Source organism: Microcebus murinus, chromosome 4 (assembly GCF_040939455.1).
Source record: "Microcebus murinus isolate Inina chromosome 4, M.murinus_Inina_mat1.0, whole genome shotgun sequence".
NCBI lineage: Eukaryota > Metazoa > Chordata > Mammalia > Primates > Cheirogaleidae > Microcebus > Microcebus murinus.
In genome coordinates this window covers 46,994,640-47,016,622 of record NC_134107.1, presented here as the reverse complement: position 1 = coordinate 47,016,622, position 21,983 = coordinate 46,994,640, and the positions used below count along the sequence as shown (strand labels likewise).

General features: G+C 42.1%; 1 protein-coding gene across 1 annotated transcript in view; it reads left to right on the top strand.

Annotated features, from left to right (window-relative positions):
• The window catches only part of INSC (INSC spindle orientation adaptor protein), a 130,048-nt gene that overhangs the window by 69,709 nt on the left and 38,356 nt on the right, over positions 1-21,983 (top strand). Inside the window, exons 6-7 of the mRNA XM_012780712.2 lie at positions 8,096-8,209; positions 18,638-18,763. Of these exons, the coding sequence (XP_012636166.2) occupies positions 8,096-8,209; positions 18,638-18,763 (240 nt within the window). The remainder of the gene's footprint in view (positions 1-8,095; positions 8,210-18,637; positions 18,764-21,983) is intronic.

The following is a 21,983-nucleotide window of genomic DNA, read 5'->3' as shown; positions in this document are numbered from 1 at the left end:
GTTGTTCAACATAGGTAAGCAGAGGCTGCAATGAGATTAAATGGCAACAGAAGGAGAATCCAAGCACACTTACCTGCTGAGAAATACAAAGATTTCCAAAATTTTAATATGCCCCCCCATCCCACTTTAAAGTTCCCTGGGAGAAAATAAAATAAAAGGGGGGAAAAAAAAAGAGACAGAATCTTTTTAATATAATCTCATCAATTTTTCTTACTCTATTCTTCTCAGCCAGGAGAACCCCATTCCAGTGCGTAGGGAGTCGTGTTTCCCTCAGCCGCTGCAGTCCCGGATGTCTCTACAGGGATGGGAGGGATCCTTCAGGATTTCTCACTTCGTACTGGTCTTTCCCACCATAAGTGAAACGGTTCAAAGAGCCCTTAATATTGGATACAGAGTAACATCACGGCACTGCCCCTATGCTCACAGAGAGTTAAAATAGGCCAATCGTCAATCCCCAGGACAGGAACTCCAGTCGACATTTTGTCCCAGGCTCAAAGGCCTTAACCAACACTCATCTGTAGCTGAGGAAAAGAGGATGGGCGGCTGAGACTGTCTTGGTTGCAGCCTTGGCAGGATGCCAGTCAGCTTATTTCAGGTGTTCAGGGTCCACAAAGATTTGTGAACACTCACTCACTGGGGAAACACATCCACTGTAGGTTAATTGTGGTGCTATGTTTACTCTATATGGGAGAAAAATGTCTCTTTTCTCATTGAAGGGCATTTGAAATGTTTTCTCCTTCTTGCAAAGTTAGGCATTTGCAACTTCTGTACAAGGACTTGCTTGATTTGTCTTCTTTCCCATCTAGTATATTCAAAACATCTTAATTTCTAGCTGCCTCTAAGCCCTGTGATTCTGCCACACTAGGCTGCATTGATTTGGGATCCTTGCAGTGAATGACTTAGACCAGTGGTCTTCAAACTACTTCAAATGCATTGCATTTCCCTGGTTCCCAAAGATTTCCCAGGAGAAATGCAAGCACACATTGTTTTAAGAAAATCTATTTCCAGATCTTCAATTTTCATTTGTTTTCTTTCTTAAAAATGGTCTTCTAAATAATACACTGAGTTTTTTTATAGCCCTTCTGTTACTTTCCAAAAGAAAGGCATACTCTTCATTCATCTGAAATCTCCCAGTGCATTGCCCAGCTGTGCAAAAACTGTGGGATGGGAATGGGGGACCAAACAAACGAACAGCCTTGATTCACGAACCATAAAATCCGTAGGCCTCCAGGAATTATTTTCATGCTTTACACATATTTATGTTGAGAGAAGCATTAGAAATTGTGTATTTTTCCCAGTGTGAGGATTTTCTGAATTTGGATATATGGTAGAGCGTATGGTTGGAGGAGTGGTTTTGAAAGTTTCCAATTTATTTTATCCTTTCCATCCATTTATTCTCAAATAGTGTAAAGGAGGGACATTCTCCTTAGACCAGAGCAAAGAGAGCACTGAAAAGACACATCAAATATTGAAAATGGCCTTTTTAGCACATGTATTTAAATGCAAGCAATCCCTTTCAGCTATTTTCCATACTCATTCCTAGGATGTGACATTTGCTGAAAAGTATCTTTGAAGAGATTCTGAAGGTTATACTGATTCTTTTAGATGTAAGTGGGATGTTCTTGAGAATGACCAAATTTTTCAAAGTATATTGGATAAAATACAGATGCAAGTTTTTTATGATTTTTTTCATATTCGATGTACATTATTTAAGAAAGCAATGAAAGTCTTTTTTGCCAAAATATTTTTTGAAATATTTATACTACTTTCTACTTCCTGTTAGTGAAAGATGAAATTAATTGTTAGCAGCTGGACTAATTAGATTTAGGCAGTATACACCTTTTTCCTTCTTTAAATACATAGGAAAGTTTGATCATGAGAGTCACTAAAATTAATGCAATTATTTATAATTTTTAAATTCTCAGTTCTTATTTAATTATTCCCTAAAAATGAACACCAAAGTTTAATATGTATATACAGCTACTTACTAAAGAAATACCATGTCTTTTATCATATCTTAGATTTATAATTAACTTAGAATGTTAGCTACATATTACTTTGCATTATTACAAATTCAATAAATTGTTTTATTTTGGCTTTATAACGTATGCAAATAAATCAAGTTTTATTTTAGGTCTAATTTATTTTAACATTGGTAGTTTTTTAGCATTTTCCCTTAGAGAATGGCTTTCATAATTATTTGTCTATGGTTTTTAGCATTTCCTAAAATACATATACAAATTTTAAGTTAAAAAGTAAAGTCAAGTCTTTATTGAGACAGTTGAGTCTGAATTGGCTGATTGGGCTGACTAAAAGGACTTTCTTTACCAATTAGGTTATAGGTGGGTACTTCCTATAAATTAAATAAGCAAAAATTGTGGCTTCATAGTTTTGATAAAAGATACTTGAAAAACAAAAATATTTTATTAAAAATTGTATTGGCAATGAAATTAATAATATTTTGATTTTCCCAATCCTTTCTGAATAATTTGGGTGACCCAACGTTCTCTAACTAAAAAAATAATGGTTATAATTAATAGTTATTTGGTAAGTCTTGGTAAAGGACTTTCAGAATTTTTCCCAGAAATTGAGAAAGTGAATGAAGGACTCTAATGATTGGGTACCAAATGCTTTTGCAAGTCAAGTGGTTTCCAACTCTTTGTTTTTATCAATTTAGAGGAGGACTGATTTAGAGGAGTTATCAGCTGCTAGATCATTAAAAATAGTGTTTGATGATAGATCACTATGTGATTACACAACTCAGAAGATGCCCAAAGGGTTGAGAAACATAGCTACCCAAACTCCTACCATTCTTCTCTTTTGATTTATGGGAACAAGACTTTTCAGAGTTTACATCGAAAAATATACCATTAAGTATTCAATCATGAATACATAAATGAATTAAGAAGCCTAAAAACAGTAAAAGATCCATTCATCTCATTAAGAGATATATTTATAATAAAATTTTAATTTTTATGATTTATAATTATTAATCAAAATGTATAACCTATTTAGTTGTGACCAATTATGCTGATAATAATTATAACAGTAACTCAACCATGAAAATATTTCTAAAAAAACACTTGGAGTCTTATAGTAACAGGAAATAAAATTTCAAGTTTCAATGATAAGCATGATAAGGGTGATCAATAAAACACTTTAAAACTTAAATGCATTGCATTAAGGTAAAATTCTGAGGGAAAATTGAAATAGGAGTATAAATTTAGTGATGGAAAGAAAAGGCAAGATGTTTTAAAAAGACATTATTCATGCATTTTTAAATGGATGATGCTGGTATCACGTTGTTTTGGTATTTATATTCCATTGAACACATCTGAAAGAGTGATGTAATGGTTTTATTTTATGTCAATATTTACAATCTGCTGCAAGTTACATTCTTTCCAATTTTGTTTTTTGAACTTATGGTATACAACTTTAGCTGCCAAATTAAAAATGTGCAAAGAGTCACATATTTTTCAATTTTTTTTTAGGGCTAAATAAGAAAAACTCTTTTCACATAGGATACAGAGGTACTTCTAGTTCTGTAGCATGGCCTTGGTCCCAGCCTCTTACTCTAGAGAATTGCGTAGGCCTCAAGACCCCTAACTGTTAGAGAGGTCTTCCCACACTTCCTGCATTGAAAGAATCACCCTCAGCAGATACCTGAACTGAGGCCTCTATTGATGCTCCTGATGTCTGACTCCATAGTCCTGGAGAGAACCAGTCCCTCTGCCAGGTGCTTCTCAAAATAGCATCTTTCTATGCCTTTTGAATATTCCAGCCTTGAGTAGTATTTCTTTCTGCTTTTTCTTTTCTTTTCTTTTCTTTTCTTTTCTTTTCTTTTCTTTTCTTTTCTTTTCTTTTCTTTTCTTTTCTTTTCTTTTTTTTTTTTTTTTTTTTTTTTGCGGTAATCAACTATCCCTCCAGTGTTCTCTTTCCTGTTAATTTTCTACTCCTTTCAGAGAGACTGGGTTGAGTTTCTAAGGGTTTACTCTCCTTTGTATGTCTCTTTTCTTCTCTAACTCATACACTGAATGTAGCAGCTAGATTTGAGCAGCCTTCTTCACCTTTACTTCTCTTTGCTTTCTAGCACATTCTTCTGTTTTAAACTCTTCTAGACTTGGGGATTTCCCTTATTGAGAGAAATGAAATCGGTTATATTCTGGGTCTGCTAAAAGCCTCCAGTTCTAACAGATCTTATCCACACTTACCTTCCTAAATTGGGTATTCCCACCCAGGAGGTATTTTCCCATCTGATGAATAGCTAAGCCAAGCCTGGACTCAATTATTCTCTCTTCAGTATGCCCGGTCTTTATGTGCCTTCCCTCAGAGTCCTAATTCATGCATCTTTCCAGCATGTTCCCTTAGGACAAAGGAAATGCTACATCCCCACTTCCAAAAACGGTCACCTGGAAATTTATGCAGTAATCCTTTAAATAGCTCATGCTGATTTCTGTAGTCTTTTCTTATGTTCCAGAGCTCTTCTAAAGTATAATGAAAAAAAATCCAACAACAACTGTTTTTATTATATCTCATGATTTTAAGGGTCAAAATTTAAGCAGGGAGGGCTATGCTGAGTGATTCTTCCATTCTGTGTGGCATCAACAGAGGTATCGTTCAGCCAATAGATGGTTTGGGGAATCCTAGACAGCTTCACTCACAGGTCTGGTGCCTTGAGGGGTGGCTACAAGGCTGGTCTCAATGCAGAGAGGGTTGACAGGAATCCCACATGTGGCTCTTCCAGCATGACAGTCTGAGAGCTATCAAACTTCTTGCCTGGCAGTTTAGGGTTCCCAAAACAGAGTTCCAAGAGGCCTGGGGTGGAAGCCTGAAGGCTTCTTATGACTTGTCCTTGGAAGTCCTAGGACATCACTTTTGCCAGATACTGGCTTTTATTGGTCAAGCAAGGCTCTAAGGCTAACTAGACTCAAAGGGAGGGGAATTAGGACTCATCTGTCTATGGGAGGAGTAGAAAAGAATTGGTAGCCTTCTGTAATCTACTACCCCTGTCAAGTCTGCCCACACTGTATGCAACCCCTTTGCATAGATGTGTAACTATGGACTCTCTATCTAAAGCTTTAGGAAGGGGCTTCCCAATATTTCCCTGGCTCCTTCTGAGAGACTCATTCCAGCCTGCTGTCTGAGAGTTTACCTCCTTTCTGATAGATTTCACCAGGTAGCACTCTTTCTGTGGCAGGAACGATTAAAAATACATCTTTCTTTTCTAACGCCTTATGTAGAGCAGCTAGACTGCATGCATCTCCTTAACTTCTTTTTATACTGTTCTCCGGCTCTACAAAGATCTTATTTTTTGCTTGTTTGTTTGTTTCATATCTGCCTAGTCTGTCTTTTAAGAAAATATTTGTCATTCAGCCTAACTTTATCTTTTAAAATTTTGTTTTCATTCTTTCACCACTCTTTTCATGATATAGAGTGAGGGATATTTTTGAAACTTCTCTAATTTCGCCTTGATTTCCTGAAAAAACAAACAAACAAACAAAAACCTTGATTCTTTGATTACATCGCTTTGAGGAAGTCACTAAGATAGGATTAGATAGGCGACTCCGGTGGACAGGAAGGGGAGGAAGAAGAAACTGGCACAGAAAGCCAGGCTGCAGGGCTGACATCTGAGAACGAAGAGGAGGAAGGAAGAAGCTCATACAGGGAATCGAGCCAAAGGCACCCGTTAGAGGTCCCACAGTCCTGCTGTGCTCGGTCACAGCTGGGAGTGGCTCAGGAGAGATGTGGCCTTGGCAAGAGCACAGGGAAGGTACAGAGGGACAGCAGCAGCAGGGCCCCCAGCCAGCTATGCCTCTGCTGCAGGAGCTCTGATCACCACCACATCACACAGAGTGTTGGATGCAAATGGGAAGCCGGAGGGAGAACCACTCCCCGATTTGGTGGGAGCCTTGAGGCTTCCAGCTCCACCCTTCCAGGTGGGGTCCTGCCACCATTCAAGGAGATGGATTCACTGACTTTTGCAAATGGGAAGTTGGATCCACAGGGGCTGCGGCCCAGCTTCATGCTAGATCACATGTGTGACCTTGGTCATGACCATGTCTCAGTTTCCTTAGCTGTGAAATGAGAATTGCGCAAAAGATTTCTGAGGTCTCTTCCATCCAGTTCTGACTTAATTGTGATATTTAGAGGCTTAAAGATTTCAGTGACGCCTTTAATCTCATATCACAGATTTATGTTGTGGAAAGGATGCTTACAATTTTCTTTTGTCAGAGATCTGATTCACAGAGACATAGCTGAGGTGTAATTACTGTATATATGTGTATAGATATTAGCATGAAATTATTCTCTGATTTAAATGGTCTAATATTAGCAGCTGATTGCAAAAGACATTGGGTTTGAATTGTTTAATGCAATGCTAATTTGCTTCAAGTGCAAACACTAATCAGGAACATTAGGTAATTATCATTTAGGTACAGGACCCCAATACATGAAATCTGCATTTTCATGTGAACGTTACCATCACATGTGTAGCTGCTTATGGTAACGATGGGGAAGGGTTCTAAGAAGTGTGATCATTACAGAGATTTTTAGTGACAAATCTTCGTTATTAATTTTACCTTTTGTTGAATCTTTCACAAGAGGCATCTATCAACTTGGAGAATAATTTTTGTATTTAACATAGTTTGATTAAACACATCCTTAACTTAGACTGCTTTACAGGGGATTGGCATGCTGTGTGTGTGAAGAATTCCATGAGTTTAAATAAAGAAGAAAAAAGGGAGAACCATTTACCTTGAGCCTCAAACCTCCTTAATTGTAATAATTTTACAAATGAGGAAACTGAGGTATAGGAAGTTTATCTCAATTGGTCAAAATCACAAAATTATAACTGTTAACAATTTAAATTTTATTTTGTGTCTACTCAGCAAGTGTCTTTAGAAGTCCTTTATGTATATATTGACAACCTTAAGAAAGGGGCACAACCTCCTTAAAAGATAGATACTGTTACTTATACCATTTTATAGATGAGGAAACCGAGGCAAAGAAAGGCTCAGTTGCTCTAAGTGTTGTCCTTAAGTGTCTAAGTTGCTCTTTTCTGTAACACCAGGGTTCAATTAAAAACAAACCAGTCTTAATATTTTAAAATAAACATGGTAACTGAAACTGAACAGGTGGCTGCTCACAGCACCCAGCTTCCCATGTGAAGCCCTCAAAGGCAGCTCCCCTGTCTCTATCTCCACACCTCCCAGGAGAAACTTGAGCAGCCAGCAGTAATTAGCAGGTAGGAATTATTTATAATCAATGAATCAAATGCTCCAAAGCAAATAGCTGATTATGAAGTGGTTTCAAGATACATGAAAGACTTTTTCCCAGAAATTAGCTTAGCTTTTCTAGGAATAATCTTATATCTTATTTGTTAATGAATCTTCCATTTGTTTTCCTCCCTGGGCCTCCCTTGGCCATATGTTCAGTCATTCCAAACCCCTCTCACCGCTGGCCTTAGCTCCTTCAGCCTTGATCAGTATGGCATTCTTCACCCACCCCGTGATAGGATTCCAGTGTCGCTGTTTTGGCCTGGCTGTACACCCAAGCAGTAAGCTACGGTTGAGTGCAGCTGTCTCAGCAAATGTCCTACTATCGAGTGCTTCTCCTGACTTAACTCCTGAACCCATCACTCAACTGAAGTTCAGCACTGGAGTTCAGCTAATCACCTTGCAAAATTAGCACATTTTTTGGACATAGCTGTAGCAACTCACTGGTTTTCAACTTGATGGTTTGTTTATTCAACTGACAGTTTCTACTTTCATTAGGAGCCAGTAGCACAAGAAAGTGGTATTTACTGAGCCTATCATGTTGAGGGCTGATTTTCTGACTGTCTGGGGCAGGGCACATTTGTTGCCCATGGCTCAGGGTCTGAAATTATTCCATATCTCTGACATGTAGCTCAAACCTCCCCCTGACTCATGTCTTTCCCAAAGCTGGAACCTCATTGCCCCCACAGAGGGGTGGTGGATGGGGCAGGATTATAGATTCCAGAGGGGCTATTAGGAGCATGGTATTAGGGCTCACTGCTTTAGGATGAGCACAGAGCATATGAGGGTGAGTATCCAGCTGACTTTTTTCTCTTTTGTAGGCACTGGTGAGAAAAATTGATGCCTCAGACAATATCTATACCATGGAGACCACCACAGGGAACCTGTTCAGCCTGACCCAGGAGGGGGCACCCTTGTGCCGCATCATAGCCAAGGTGAGCTTTGTGGTTATGGGCCAAAATGGCAGGATGGGGAAAGAAGGAAGAAGCTCATTGTTCAGTGGGAACAGCTGGTTCTGGAGGTCTGCCTTGGCCCCAGCATAGCTTGCTGCATGACCTTGGGAGAGTCACTTGTCCTATCTGGGTCTTGGTGTCTCCATCTTTAATAGGTGGCTTGCCCTTCTGATCTCCTTTCCCACTTGAGACAAAAAGCTTCTACTGTCTTTCTTTCTGTGGTGTCTGTTATAAATCTCAACCTTCCTTCCCCATCTCCTCACATCCGTTCATTCATGGTGGCTGGGGTATCCCTTGTGTCCACAGGATGATGCAGTGGATACAAAGACCATCTGGTGTATCGCATTTTAGAAGATTGAATGACCTTATGTGTCCCCCTGACATCATGGATGTAAGATATGGAAATGTCTCAAACCCAATTTGAAGGAAAATTTTTTCATATAGAGACTTGTCTACATAAGTTAAGCCCCCACCCACATCTCTTAATGCTATCACTGTAACAACCTACACCCCATAATAATTAGCAGTAGTGTTTTTAGGAGAAATAGGAGGAATAGGTCTGCAAAATGACCTTCATCTCAAATTCAGAGGCATTTGTTCTCAAGGGTCCCATCCAGTGCCCTTATTCTCTTTTTGTGTCCCTTTGGAGTCTTGAGAACCTCAGCATCTGCCTGCGAGCCCTGGAAAAGCAGGAGGACAATCTGGGCCTTCCATTATTTTGTCACTAAGGGCACTAGCCAGTGTTCAGCAGGCATCAAGACAACATGGGTTCCAAAATATACCCAGTCTCTGCCTGTCCTAAGCAGTGATACTGCTAAGCTGGCCTACTCCTCACAAAAAGGGAGGCTGTATAAATCTCTAAACAAAACAAAATGCAAAGACTTGCCAGAGAAACACAAGGGAGAAGAATGTTAGCTAAATTGCAAAGCATGCTTGATTTAAGTAATTCATCTCAATCCTGTTTGCATACTCCTTTTTAGCCTTCCTGTCAGTTTCTTCCTCCCCTAGGCTGCAAGGAGACCAGAGATAACCTCCCTCTCTCCTCTGGCTCTGTAGTATGTGTCCTACATTCTGGCCATTGGGCTGGGGTGGCCATGGCTATCCAGCTGCTTGTCTGAGGGAAGGGCAGAGGACTGCTTTTCCCAGATGTGGTTTGAGCTGTCTGAGACCCCAAGGTGGTTGTCAGTCTCCTTGTGGGTGGGGCTGGATCTCTCTGAGAAGTCCACACGCTCTTCTCAAAGTGCCATCATCTCCCATTGGCCTTGCTCTTTCCCAGATTTGTGTTCTCGTCTTTTCCTGGTAGCCCTTGATGGGCAAGGTCATGAGTCATGACCTTCACACCTTTTGTCTTTGTGATTTGAATGACATTGTCTCTTGTTTGTCACTTGGAAAACTCTTGCTCAGCTCTATGCTCAGCTGCATTTTTCTGTATTGCTTTTCAGACACTCTCCCACCTGTAGTGTCTATAAAGAGTACCAGGCACTGTCTCAGCACTTACCATATTCTATTTTGTTCCATATTTTCAGCTGTGTGATTTTTGAGGACAGAAACATCTGAATCATCTCTGTATACTTAGTGCAATGCCTACACAGAGCAGGTCTCAAAGAATGTTTGTTGAATGAGTAAGTGACAAATTCATAGATCCAAAATCTGAGGGTTGGGAGGCATCTGAGGTTCATTTAACCCCTAACTTCTCTAGGGGTTCCTGAGGGGCTGTTGAGTATCCAATGACTTATCCTGTGGCTGGAAACAGATTCACTGGGTATGGGGAATTTTTAGCTCCCCTATCTCCCATCTCTCATATCCTCCAATTTTAATGCAAGCTTTCAGTGTATTTGAGAAATGCAAAGGTAATGTGGCACTCCCTACAGACATTTAAACTCAGGCTAGATTCATATATATTGGAAGGCAATTCACATATATTAACTCTATTGTATTTATATTTAAATGTTTAATTATTATGGGTACATAATAGTTGTATATATTTATAGGGTACATGTGATTTTTGATACATGCATATAGTGTGAATTAATCAAATCAGGGTAATTGAGGTATGTGTCACCTTAGGCATTTATCATTTCTTTATGTTAGGAACATTCCAATTCCACTCTTTTAGTTATTTTAAAGGACACCCTAACTTATTGTTGATAAGAGTTACTATGTTTTGCTATCAAATATTGTTCATTCTATTTAACTATTTAACTAAATTTTTGTACCTATTAACCATCTCCACTTTTTCCTCCCCTGCCTGCTACCCTTACCAGCCTCTGGTAACCATCACTCTGCTCTGTGTCTCCATGAGATCAATTATTTTAATATTTAGCTCCCACATATGAGGAAGAACATGAGAGATTTGTCTTTCTGTGCTTGGCTTATTTCATGTAATGTTCTCCAGTTCCATCCATGTTGTTGCAAATGGCAGGATTTCATTCTTTTTTATGGCAGAATAATATTACATTGTGTTTATGTACCACAATTTCTCTATCCATTCATCCACTGATGGACACTTAGCTTGATTCCATATCTTGGTATTGTGAATAGTGCTGCATTCTTTTGGATATATACCTAGCATAGCAGTGGGATTGCTGAGTTGTATGGTAGTTCTATTTTTAGTATTTTGAGGAACCGCCATACTGTTCTCCAGAGTGGTTGCACTAATTTACATTCCCACCAACAGTGTGTGAAGGTTCCCCTTTCTTCAAACATCCTCACCAGCATTTATTATTGCCTATCTTTTCAATAAAAGCCATTTTAACTGGGACAAGATGATATCTCATTGTAGTTTTGATTTGCATTTCCCTGATGACTAATGATGTTGAGCATTTTTTCATAGATCTGTTGGTCATTTGTATGTCTTCTTTTGAGAAATGTCTATTCAGATCCTTTGTCCATTTTTTAATCGGACTATTTGATTTTATCCTATTGAGTTGTTGGAACTCCTTATATATTCTATTTATTAATCCCTTGTCAGATGGGTAGTTTGCAGATATTTTCTCCCATTCTGCGGGGTGTCTCTTCACTTTTTTGGATTGTTTCCTTTACTGTGCAAAAGCTTTTTAGCTCGATGTGGTTCCATTTGTCCAACTTTGCTTTGGTTGCCTGTGCTTTGGGGATCCTTGTCCAGCTCAATGTTTTGAAGTGTTTCCCCAATGTTCTCTTTCAGTAGTTTTACAGTTTCAGGTCCTAGATTTAAGTTTTTAATCCATTTTGTTTTGATTTCCACATATCATGAAAGATAAGGGCTTAGTTTCATTTTTCTGCATATGGATATCCAGTTTTCCCAGCACTATTTATAGAAGAGACTTTCCTTTTTCCACTGTATGATGTTCTTGACAACTTTGTTGAAGATAAGTTCATTATAGATGTATGTATTTTCTTCTGGGTTTTCTATTCCGTTCCATTGGTCTATGTGTCTGTTTTTATGCTAGTAGCATGCTGTTTTGATTACCACAGCTCTATAGTATAATTTGAAGTCAGGTAATGTGATTCTTCCAGTTTTTTGTTTTTTTTTTCCCCCAGGATTGCTTTGGCTATTCTGGGTCTTTTGTGGTTCCATATAAACTTCAGGATTATTTTTTGTATTTCTGTGAAGAATGTCATTGGTATTTTAATGGGGATTGTATTGAATCTGTAGATCGCTTTGAATATTATAGACATTTTAATAATATTGATTCTTCTAATCCATGCACATGGAATATCTTCCCAAATTTTGTATCCTCTTGAACTTCTTTCATCAGTATTTTATAGTTTTTGTTATAGAGGTCTTTAACTTCTTTGGTTAAGTTTATTCCTAGATATTTTATTTTATTTGTAACTATTGTAAATGGTACTACTTTTTTGGTTTCTTTTTCATATTGTTTGCTGTTGGTATATAGAAATGCTACTCATTTTTGTATGTTGATTTTGTATTCTGCAACGTTACTGAATTTATCAGTTCTAATAATTTTTTGGTGGAGTCTTTAGGTTTCTCTTGATACAAGATCATATAGTCTACAAACAAGGATAATTTAACTTCTTTTCCAATTTGGATGCCCTTTACTTCTTTCTCTTGTCTGATTGTTCTAGCTAGAACTTCCAGCAATATGTTGAATTACAGTGGTGAAAGTGGGCATCCTTGTCATGTTCCAGATCTTAGAGGAAAAGCTTTCAGTTTTTCCCCATTCAGTATACTACTGACTGTGGGTCTATCATATATTGCTTTTATCATGTTGAGGTAAGTTGCTTCTATACCCAGTTTTTTGTGAATTTTTATCATGAAGTGATGTTGAATTTTATTGAATGCTTTTTCAGCATCAATTGAAATGATCATATGATTTTCATCCTTAGTTCTTTTGATATGACATATCATGTTGATTGATTTTTGGATGTTGAACCATCCTTGTATCTCTGGGATAAATCCCACCTGATTATAATGAATAATATTTTTAATGTGTTAGTGAATTTTGTTTGTTAATATTTTGTTGAGGATTTTTGTACCTGTGTTCATTAGAGATATTGGCCTATAGTTTTCTTTTTTGTCGTGTCTTTGTCTGATTTTTGTATCAGGGTGACATAAGCCTAGTAAAAAAATTTGGGAGTATCCCCTCCTCCTTAATTTTTTTGTTTAAGGAGGATTGGTATTAGTTCTTTGAATATTTGGTAGAATTCAGCAGTGAAGCTGTAAAGTCCTAATACACCGCTTGGGTTGAGGACATGTCACTCTCTTTGGGAGTCATTTAGGAACAATTTAACTTGAAGAGCTTGTGGTGGTATTGGGGCAAAGGGATGGAGAGGTTAGCATTGGGTCTGTCCACTGCAAGGATTCTGTGACTCAATCATTCTGCTTGGTCAAGAGCATTGACTGCAGAGGTCTGTCTTGGTGCAGTGCAGGAACAGAGAACTGCTCCATCCTCTGGGCTTGAAATGAGCTCAGCGTCAGTTTAATGATTAACTTAAAACAGTAATTAGCTAAATTTCTTTTGGCACAACGAAGATTTTTCCATTTCAAAAGGAGTTGCACTGGCTGCATTTGGGTTGCTTGTGTGGATCTGAGGTCTGGAGCGGTGAGGACCTCTTCTGCATGGCAGTGTAGGCCATTCATCTGAAAGCGTTTTATGTTTTGGAAAGAACAGGCCTTGGAAGTTTCCTGGGAAGGAAACTTTGCTGGACACAGGCTCTGAAGCTCTGAGTATTCTATTCCAGGCCCTGAGTACTCAAGGTCTGTCTCCATGTGCTGCCTGGTGTAGACAGCTCATACCGCTTGCCTGCATTTGTGCTCTACTTTCAGGAGAACAGAGAGGGAACATGTATTTGGGTGGGTATAAGCCAAGATGATGTTTGGCTTCCTGAAGAGTTAGTCTCCTGTTGGTACCAGGCCTTACCTCTGATTCAACTTTGATCTCAAACATTTCCAGTGATAGAAAGCAGGGGAGACAGGCCTGCATTGGGACCAGAGGGTGGCTCCTGTCCCTGCTGTACTGTCAGCTCACTGGCAAGTTTGGCCAGGTCACTGGACGATTAGCTTCTCCTTTGCGACCGGAGGAGGTCATATGATATTTATAAGACTTTCCAGATCTACCATGCTGCCTCACTGTCTTGCTGTTTTTATGTGGAAAGTAAGGATGCAATTTTAATTTTATGCTACCCCATTTTTAAACAGAAGGTTAAGGTGAATTATTTTCTACATGGAGTCATCACTTCCTCCATTTCTGTCTATAGGCTCCTCACCTGTTCCACCCCGTCCTCAACTACTTATCTATTCCTATTACACCCAACAGGAGACCTGGGCTCTCAAGAACCACGCCCAGTGGTTGTTTAAAGATTTGGAATGATCCTTTGAGTGTATAGCGGCCACACCCCTCTAGAGCCTATCAAGAAAATATATGAGTCGCCCTGAGTATTAACAACAACAATAAGAATTACTATTTATTGGTGGCTTCCTATGCGTCCAGGCCCCGTGCTGGCACTTCCCATGCAGTTATTGTATGTCATCCACATGCACCACTCTGAGATGGGCATCGGTGACCCTGTTTTACAGATGAGGACTCCAGGACTCACAGAGGTTGACTACCTTGAGCAGCTGACACTTGAAACCAGATTCGTTGAGCTCTGGAGTCAGTGCTCTTCCCATGTCACCAGTCTAACTGACTAAAATATAGAGTCCTTCTCTTTCCAGGCAATACTCCTGCCACAACAAATCTGTTTACCATGTAATCACTATTTCTTCTTTCCTTGATCCTGGTGCACTGCACATGATCAGCTTGCCCACTTCAGGATGGCAAAGGTCAGGGTTGGGGACATTGGCAGCAGTGAGGGGAAAATGGGAGGATCTGAGATTCCTGAAGCTGGAAGTGGCCAACTTTGATGATGAGGGTGATGATGATAGCTGTAGTAGCAGGAGTGATAAAAAAATAAACATCTGTACAGCACCTACTATGTATCAGATAATGTTCTGAGGGCTTAGACATAATAATGTAATTAACCCCCCTAACAGTCCTCTCTGGTAGACAGTGTTTGCCCCCATTTATAGGTTGGAGAGCTGAGACAGTGAGAAAGTCCACAGCTAGTGAGTGACAACTGGAATTTGAACCTGGCTGTTTGGCAGCAAAGGCTATGCTCTTGGTTACTGTTCTGAACTGCCTTTCAGCATCACCTCCTCCTCCTCTTCCTCTTACCTTCCTTCCTTCTCACCCTCTTCCTCCCACCCACATTCCATGCCCATTTTTTTACTCAAGCACTGTGCTAAACTTTCCACTCATGATCTCATCTGATGCTCCCACAGTCTTTTGATATATTATAATTCCTACTTTTAAGATGAAGAAACAGAGGTTCAGAAAGAAGGTAAATAATTTTTCCAAGGTCACACATATTAATGCATAGCTGGGATTGTGATTAGGTCTACAGACTCCGGAATCTCAATCTCAACATTCTGCATCTCCGGTCCTAGAGATGGGAGTGGATGGAGGGTTGAAGCAGAGAGAAGATTCAGTGAGGACTTCCATCTTTCCAGCCTGGAAGGTGGAGAGACTAGTTCCCCCAGCAGACTCACTGTGTTTGGGCTTCTGATCCTGCCAGAGACTCAGGAATTGAGAGTCCCTGGCACACCCTGCATGGCATCTTCACCTTGGGTGCTCAGTAGAGGTGCCCAATGTGATGACAGATGTGGGGAAGTTCCCCCTACTGGCCTTCCTCAGCCATCTCTTTTAGGGCTCACTGTGGTCATTCTTTGAGTCCTTCATCTATCTGAGCTGCCTCCCAGAGGGAGCTTGGGCAGCCTGGCTGAAGTCTGTCCTCTCAGCCTCTTGTGTTCCTCTGAAGACCAAGGGATAAGCTTAGGCATTCCCATGACGATGGTGGCAAACCCCATCCCTGCCATAGTGCAGAACACAGAATACTCCCCAGTGTCTCATCACCCCCAGTTCCTCTGTTATTCCTCCACCACCAGCCCACACACCCTACAAATGGTCTCTTCCAGCTTAATGACAGCTCATCCCCAGTCTGTCTGAATAATTCATGCTGTTATATAGCTGGGCTCTGAGCCCAGAGCTTTCTATAAAATTAAACAAGCTACAGCCAACAGTGATTCTGCTAGCTCAGGCGATTCCCAGCTTTACTCTAGGATAAGTGCTGTTCTTGGATCTTGAATGGGGGCTCCAGAGTGGTCCATGAGACCATTCCATCTTACTTCCTCTGTGGCTCCTGCCTGCTCTCCTCTCCTACATAGCCCAGCCCTGGGGGCACCTTTCACGAGAGTGTGAGACACTCTCCTAACCAGGAAGCCTGTCATAGCCTGACCCTCACCCCACTGGCCAGAACTGGGTACTAGACCCTTCCACATAGGTTAATTCAATTGTTACCCCAACAGCCCAGTCATGTAGCTGCCATACCCCATTTTTAGCCAAAGAGAACCAGCAGCAGAGCCAGGATTTAGACTAGAATCCCCTTAGTCTGGATCCAGGAATTTCCCCCTTCCTTTCCCATCAGATAAAAATGCTAGGAAGGCCATTTTTCACAGGCTTGGGGAAGATATAATGAGAATCCAGTGCAAATGCATGCAGGGGCCTAAATATAGTTGTGCTTTGTGCTGGGCTCAGTGCCTCCCGAGCCACAGGAGGGCTGCCACATCCACCCTGGCTCTTGGCCTCATGCTCTTTGGCACTGTTTCTTCATTGTCTGCTCCAGATGCAAATATCTACCCATCAATCATCTAACAATCTCCTCTCTCTACATATATATAGAAATGATATTTATACTATCTATGATTATAAATATAAGCACTCATGTATAAATGCACATCTGTGTATATGTACATATATTTACATCTGGAGAGGGGCTATTAACAACCAGCAGGGCTGGCTGAGGAGAGTTTAGGACTCCCGTTTCTTTTCTTCTCATTTTAAAGAGTAACTTGGTTTTGCTTCAGCGACTCTCTGAGTGAGGTCTTCATGAGCAACCCTCACGCAGATGTCCCAGGAGCTGTGGGAAACAGGGAAGCAGGGGGGAGGGACTGTGGAACAAGGAACCCGAGGGGCAGGCATCTGTCTCATGCCAGACATATTTTTATTGGAGTAATGATGTGCGTTTAATGTCAGGGTGGTTCTGTCTGACCCTTCTACAAACCCCTCCCAGATTGTTGTACCCCCAGGAGTTAGGGGCTCCTGCTCTGTGCTCCCTTAACCTGGCACCCAAACCCATTTCATTGCACCTCCACCCAGTTTTGTCCCTACATTTGTAATTGTCTGCCTTCCCTGCCAGACCATGAGTTCAGTACGGACGGGGACTGAGGCAGTCTTGCTCAGTGCCCAGCACAGTGTCTGGCACGTTAAACCATGAGTATTTTTTCAATGCATGGATGAATTTGTCAGCCCTAACATATGCCCCCTTCACATCAAGTTAACTACTCCAGGAGGAAGCAGGAATATAAAGGTTTACAATTGCTCTTAACTGATTATGAAATGTCAGAAAATGTCACCTCCCCAAGTTGGACATCTTCGTCTTGGTCCCTGCAGTGATCAACAGCAATGAGAAAGGCCCAGGAGCCTCTATTGGGGTGTACGGGAAGGGAAGATCTGAGGTTGAGCTATTTTGGTAACCCTGTGCTGGGCCATAGTGGTCGTTGCTTCCTCTTCCAATTGCTTATCCCTTAGTTTTTCAGTAATTCGCTGTGGCATCCTCAGCACACAGAACAAAGCCTTGCACGTAGTCGGTGCTCAGCAGTGATTTTGTTGACAGAGTTCTCAAAAATCTGATAGAGGGTGGTCTTTTGCTGAACTCATCATCTTCCTATAACATTTTGCTCAGTTTTGGAAACAGATGCAATGCGCTTAGTTAGACCCAGGAGTGATGAGATTAAAGGCGAGTGCCCCTAGAGGCCCAGTTCAGATCGGTTGCTCCTGCACTCTTTACTCCTACAACCCAGGGAAGGGGAGACAGAGGGAGCAAGACAAAGCCAGATGCAGGGTACCTAGCTTCTCCTGCTCTGGCTGCCCGAGGTAGAGTTGCCACCGGTTTGCGGGGCACCATGGTGAGGCCCTTTTGTGATTGTTGGCTCTTTCATTTTGCTCCCAGAGCTAAGGTAGGCTCCAGGCTCCAGTGACTACTATAGAATAATATGACTAGTTATCAGGTACCTGGAGGAGAGTTCCTCACTCCCAGATTCTTGCCAGGTGGCAAACACTCCACTGCAAAGAAGTTTCCATAGACAGAGCTTGCAAAAGGAAGAGCACATGCTCACATTCAAGAGCTGGGTGATTGTTCCTAAAGGATTCTCTCTCCCCCCCCCCTCCTTTTACAAATAGGAGTAAAGGACTGAAAACAATGACAATGTGGGTTTAAGGTAAATGATTTTACCCATCTGGACTTCAGATTTTCCATCACAAAATGGAAATACATTATGATACCAAAAGTATGTTTTTTGTCAGCCTCCTGCAGTGGTTGGGAGGATCTCAGGGGTAGCATGGCGATCGCTGGCAGAGCAAGGAGCAGCACTGAGCGTCTAGTCAGTGCCCTATGCCTGCCTCAGATTTGTTCCCGGGACCTGTTCTCTGGGCTCCAGGCTTGGTCCATGGGGAGCTGCTCAGAGGGAGCCACCAGGTGTCCGGGAGCTGTGTTGAATGGGGAGCCGTGTTGAATGGCATTGCTCCACAGCTCTAGCAAAGATGCCTGACTTGGCCCTGCCACAAAGCCCCAGAAGCATTTAGGCAATCCCACCTCCAGCGTGGACTGTCAAGGGTGACATTATTTCTGGAGCCAGCATTTCACTGTAGCATGCGTGTGAGCGTGTAAGCATGTGAACGTGCATGTGTGTGGGGGGTGGGGTGGGGAGGGAGGACCTGAAAGCACATCTGCTGAATGACGGATGCCAGTTATTCTGGAGTCAGCCCCAGGGAAGGTCACACGTGAGGTCATGTCACATTTTCTTTTTCTTGGCAGGAGGGTGGGGTCGTAGCACTCTTCAAGGTTTGCCGGCAGGACAGTTTCCGGTGCTTGTACCCCCAGGCGCTCCGCACGCTGGCCTCCATCTGCTGCGTGGAGGAGGGGGTCCACCAGCTGGAGAAGGTAAGGGCAGATGGCTGGGTGATGTCTGAGGACCTTGGGCTGGCTGGGGGTGGAGGCAGGTCTCATGGTGGCCCCTGAGTCCCTACTTTTCCCAGGTGCCAGATGGGGTGGCTGGACCTTGACTATGGGAATTAATGAAAAGGCAGAAGGGGAAGGGGACTGAGGAGCCTGACCAGGAAAGGCAGGGCGAGGTGGACTCAGCACCTCCTGGGTGGGGTGCCCAACTAGGAGAGTCCTGTGGGTGGAACACAGCAGGAGGCTGATAAGTTGGGGGCAATGGTGTGGAGGTTCACAGTGGTCAGTTCTTCACTCACAGCAGGACCTCAGCAGAAGGAAGAGGGTTCAGCTTCTGGGGGGATACAGCAGGGAAGACCAGGGTGGGCACTGGGTGCATTGGCAAACGGGCGGGCTCCCTCTCCACTGAGGACTAGATGCTCAGGCGAGGGAGACTAAAGCCACAGTCCAAGTGCATCTGGGCCAACATGGTAGGGTGGAGTCAGAGGAGGAATGTGGTGGGCTGACAGGCCCTAGTGCCTCAACTCAAGCCCAGCCTAGGGCGACATGACTAATTCCACCCGCCCACTACCCCCTGCCCGGGTTGTAGGGCTGAAGATCTGAACCTACAGATGGGCCCTGAGGGACTCTAGCTGGGAGAGCTGGGGAGGCTGGGGCTAATGTTTGGGGATTTGCCAACCAAGTTTCAAGGAAAGATGCTGAAACTTCTTATATAAAGAAGCGGAAATGTCTGGTGTATCCTACTATAGTTGTGGTGCTGGCAGGATTTGGGGCTGGACCTGAGTCTGTTCCTGTGGGTGGTCTAAATGGGGGTGGGGCAAGCACACTGCACCCCTTCCTCTGTGACCGTGTCCTGCAGTCTGTTCCTGGCTGCTCAGATAACCCCACAGGACCCCCAGCCTCCTCCCTTTCGCTTGAACTCCTAGACACATGTTCATCTTAATTTCTACCCTGTCTCTTTTATTACCAGGACAGTTCTAGGATCATGGACTTAAAGATGTTGTTAGTTGAGGGTGGAGTGAGGATGGGGAATCTGCTCATTTTACAGATGAGAAAGTGGTGGATCAGAATGGAGAAATAATTTTCCTAAGGTCACACAGTAAGGCAGTAGAGGAGTTAGTGCCAGTTCTTTGGACCCAGTGTCCCTTTTCCCTGGGCTGGAGGCCTTGCTTCCTATCTGGTTGCTATCAGCACTGCATTTGGAGGTGAGAGATCCGTGCGCATGCCTTGGTCCTGCTGTTCAATGCATAAGTAGGCGCTGAGGAGGGAAATGATTTGCTCAGGATCACATAGCCACAAAATGGAAGAACAAGAAGCCAAGCCCAGGTCTTCCAAGACTGAAAGCAACTACACTTCTCTCCATTCCAGCACATTGTCTGATTGTGTGAGCAGACATACCTATGGGTGTATTTCTTTGGATGCCAAAATAGAGGAGTAGGGTGAGTGGTGAGAGAGACAGACAGACAGATGGATTCAATGAAAGAATGCATTGAGCATCTTCAGCTTCATGTGCTGAATAATTCCCTCTCTTCTCTCATAAAACTACTTCCTTGGATAGTGGCCAAATAGCCAAATGGGGTTTGTTTCTCATGTTTCTTGCCTGGTTGGCAGGGAGAAAGGGTGGAGAGGATAGAAGGGCCTTGGTATCACCAGTCCTCAAAGAGCAGTAGATTGCTTGGTTTTCATGAGTTTGCAGTGCACCAGGAAGTTTTTAATTCAGGGAAGAAAAAATGCAGAGCTTTTTTGTTTAGAGCTTGAAGACCTACAACTGGGATAACTGGAATCAATTTTTCCTTCTACCTATCTGATGCTGCTCAAATGCCAGAGTCCTTTAATGGCTGGGCCTGGCCTGCTAATCAGACCCTGCCCAGCTGAACAAGAGGAGGAAGGGATGCTCATGGTCTGAGTGCTTACGATGTGCTAGGTGCTCAGCAAGCCCATTACATTTGCCCCTTCATTAACATACCTTGTGAGCAGAGCACTATTAATATCTCCTTTTTGAATAAAAGGAAATAAAGTCTCAAGTGGTTTAAGTGACTTGCCTAAAATCACAGTTAGTAAGAGTTGGAGCCCAAATTTGGACCCAGCCTTATGATTCCAACACCCAGTTTACCTCACTGCCGCACTAGTTTAAAGGATATTTTGAAAGCACCAAAAAAGTCCCTGCATTTTAAACCCAGACCAACTTGCTACTCCTGCCTAATGTCCTAATCCCCCACCCCTCAACTGGCACAAGCGATGGTAGCCTACTTGGGCATTCCACACCTCCAAGTCAGATTGCCTATGGTATACAAACACTCATATCTCCTCTGGGCCAGGCACTGGGTAGGAATGAAACTTACCCTGAGAAGGGTCTCTGGGTGGTCAGAAGCAAAACTACATTGTACAGCAATTACAGAGCTTGCAAAGTGACTCCATAAGGATTCTAATATCATCTGATGCTTTACCTCAATCTTAAAAGTATCCCCATTGTACAGATGAAGAAATTGAGACCCAGAGAGGTGAAATGACTTCTTGAATAGAATCACACAGCATGTTATTCATTCATTCAGCAAATATTTATCATCTGCTGTTTGCTAGGCACTGTTTTAGGTGTGGGAATATAGCAGTGAACAAAGCAGACTAAACACTCCATCTTCATACAGCTTACATTCTAGTTCTGGGGGGTAAACTATGTCCATGGGGCACTTGCAGCCTGCTGCTTCTTTTCGTATGGCCCATGAGATAAGAATATTTTTTTTCATTTTTCAATGGTTGAAAAACAAATCTGAAGAAAACTAACATTTTGTATCACATGTAAAATTACATGAAATTCAAATTCCAGTCCATAAAGTTTCATTAGAACACAGCTATGCTCATTTGTTAAGGTGTTGTCTGTATCTGCTTTCACGCTACAACAGCCGAATTGAGTAGTTGCAACAGAGCCCATAGAGCTTGCAAAGCCAGAAATATTTACTATCTGGTCATTTCTGGAAACTGCTTGTGGAGTCCTGTTCTAGTGGGTTATGAGGCATCATAGTGGGTTATGATGAATAGGACCCTAACTAGCAGAAAGGCAATACTTGCTTTCGGCAAGCACTTTGCTAAGCCCCTCTTCATCGGGTCATTTATTCTGTGCTGCAGCTACATTCCTTGCTCTTATTAGCCCCTATTGTTTATGGAAGAAGGAAGGAAGACTCAGAGAAGCGAAGCAACTTGCTCAAGG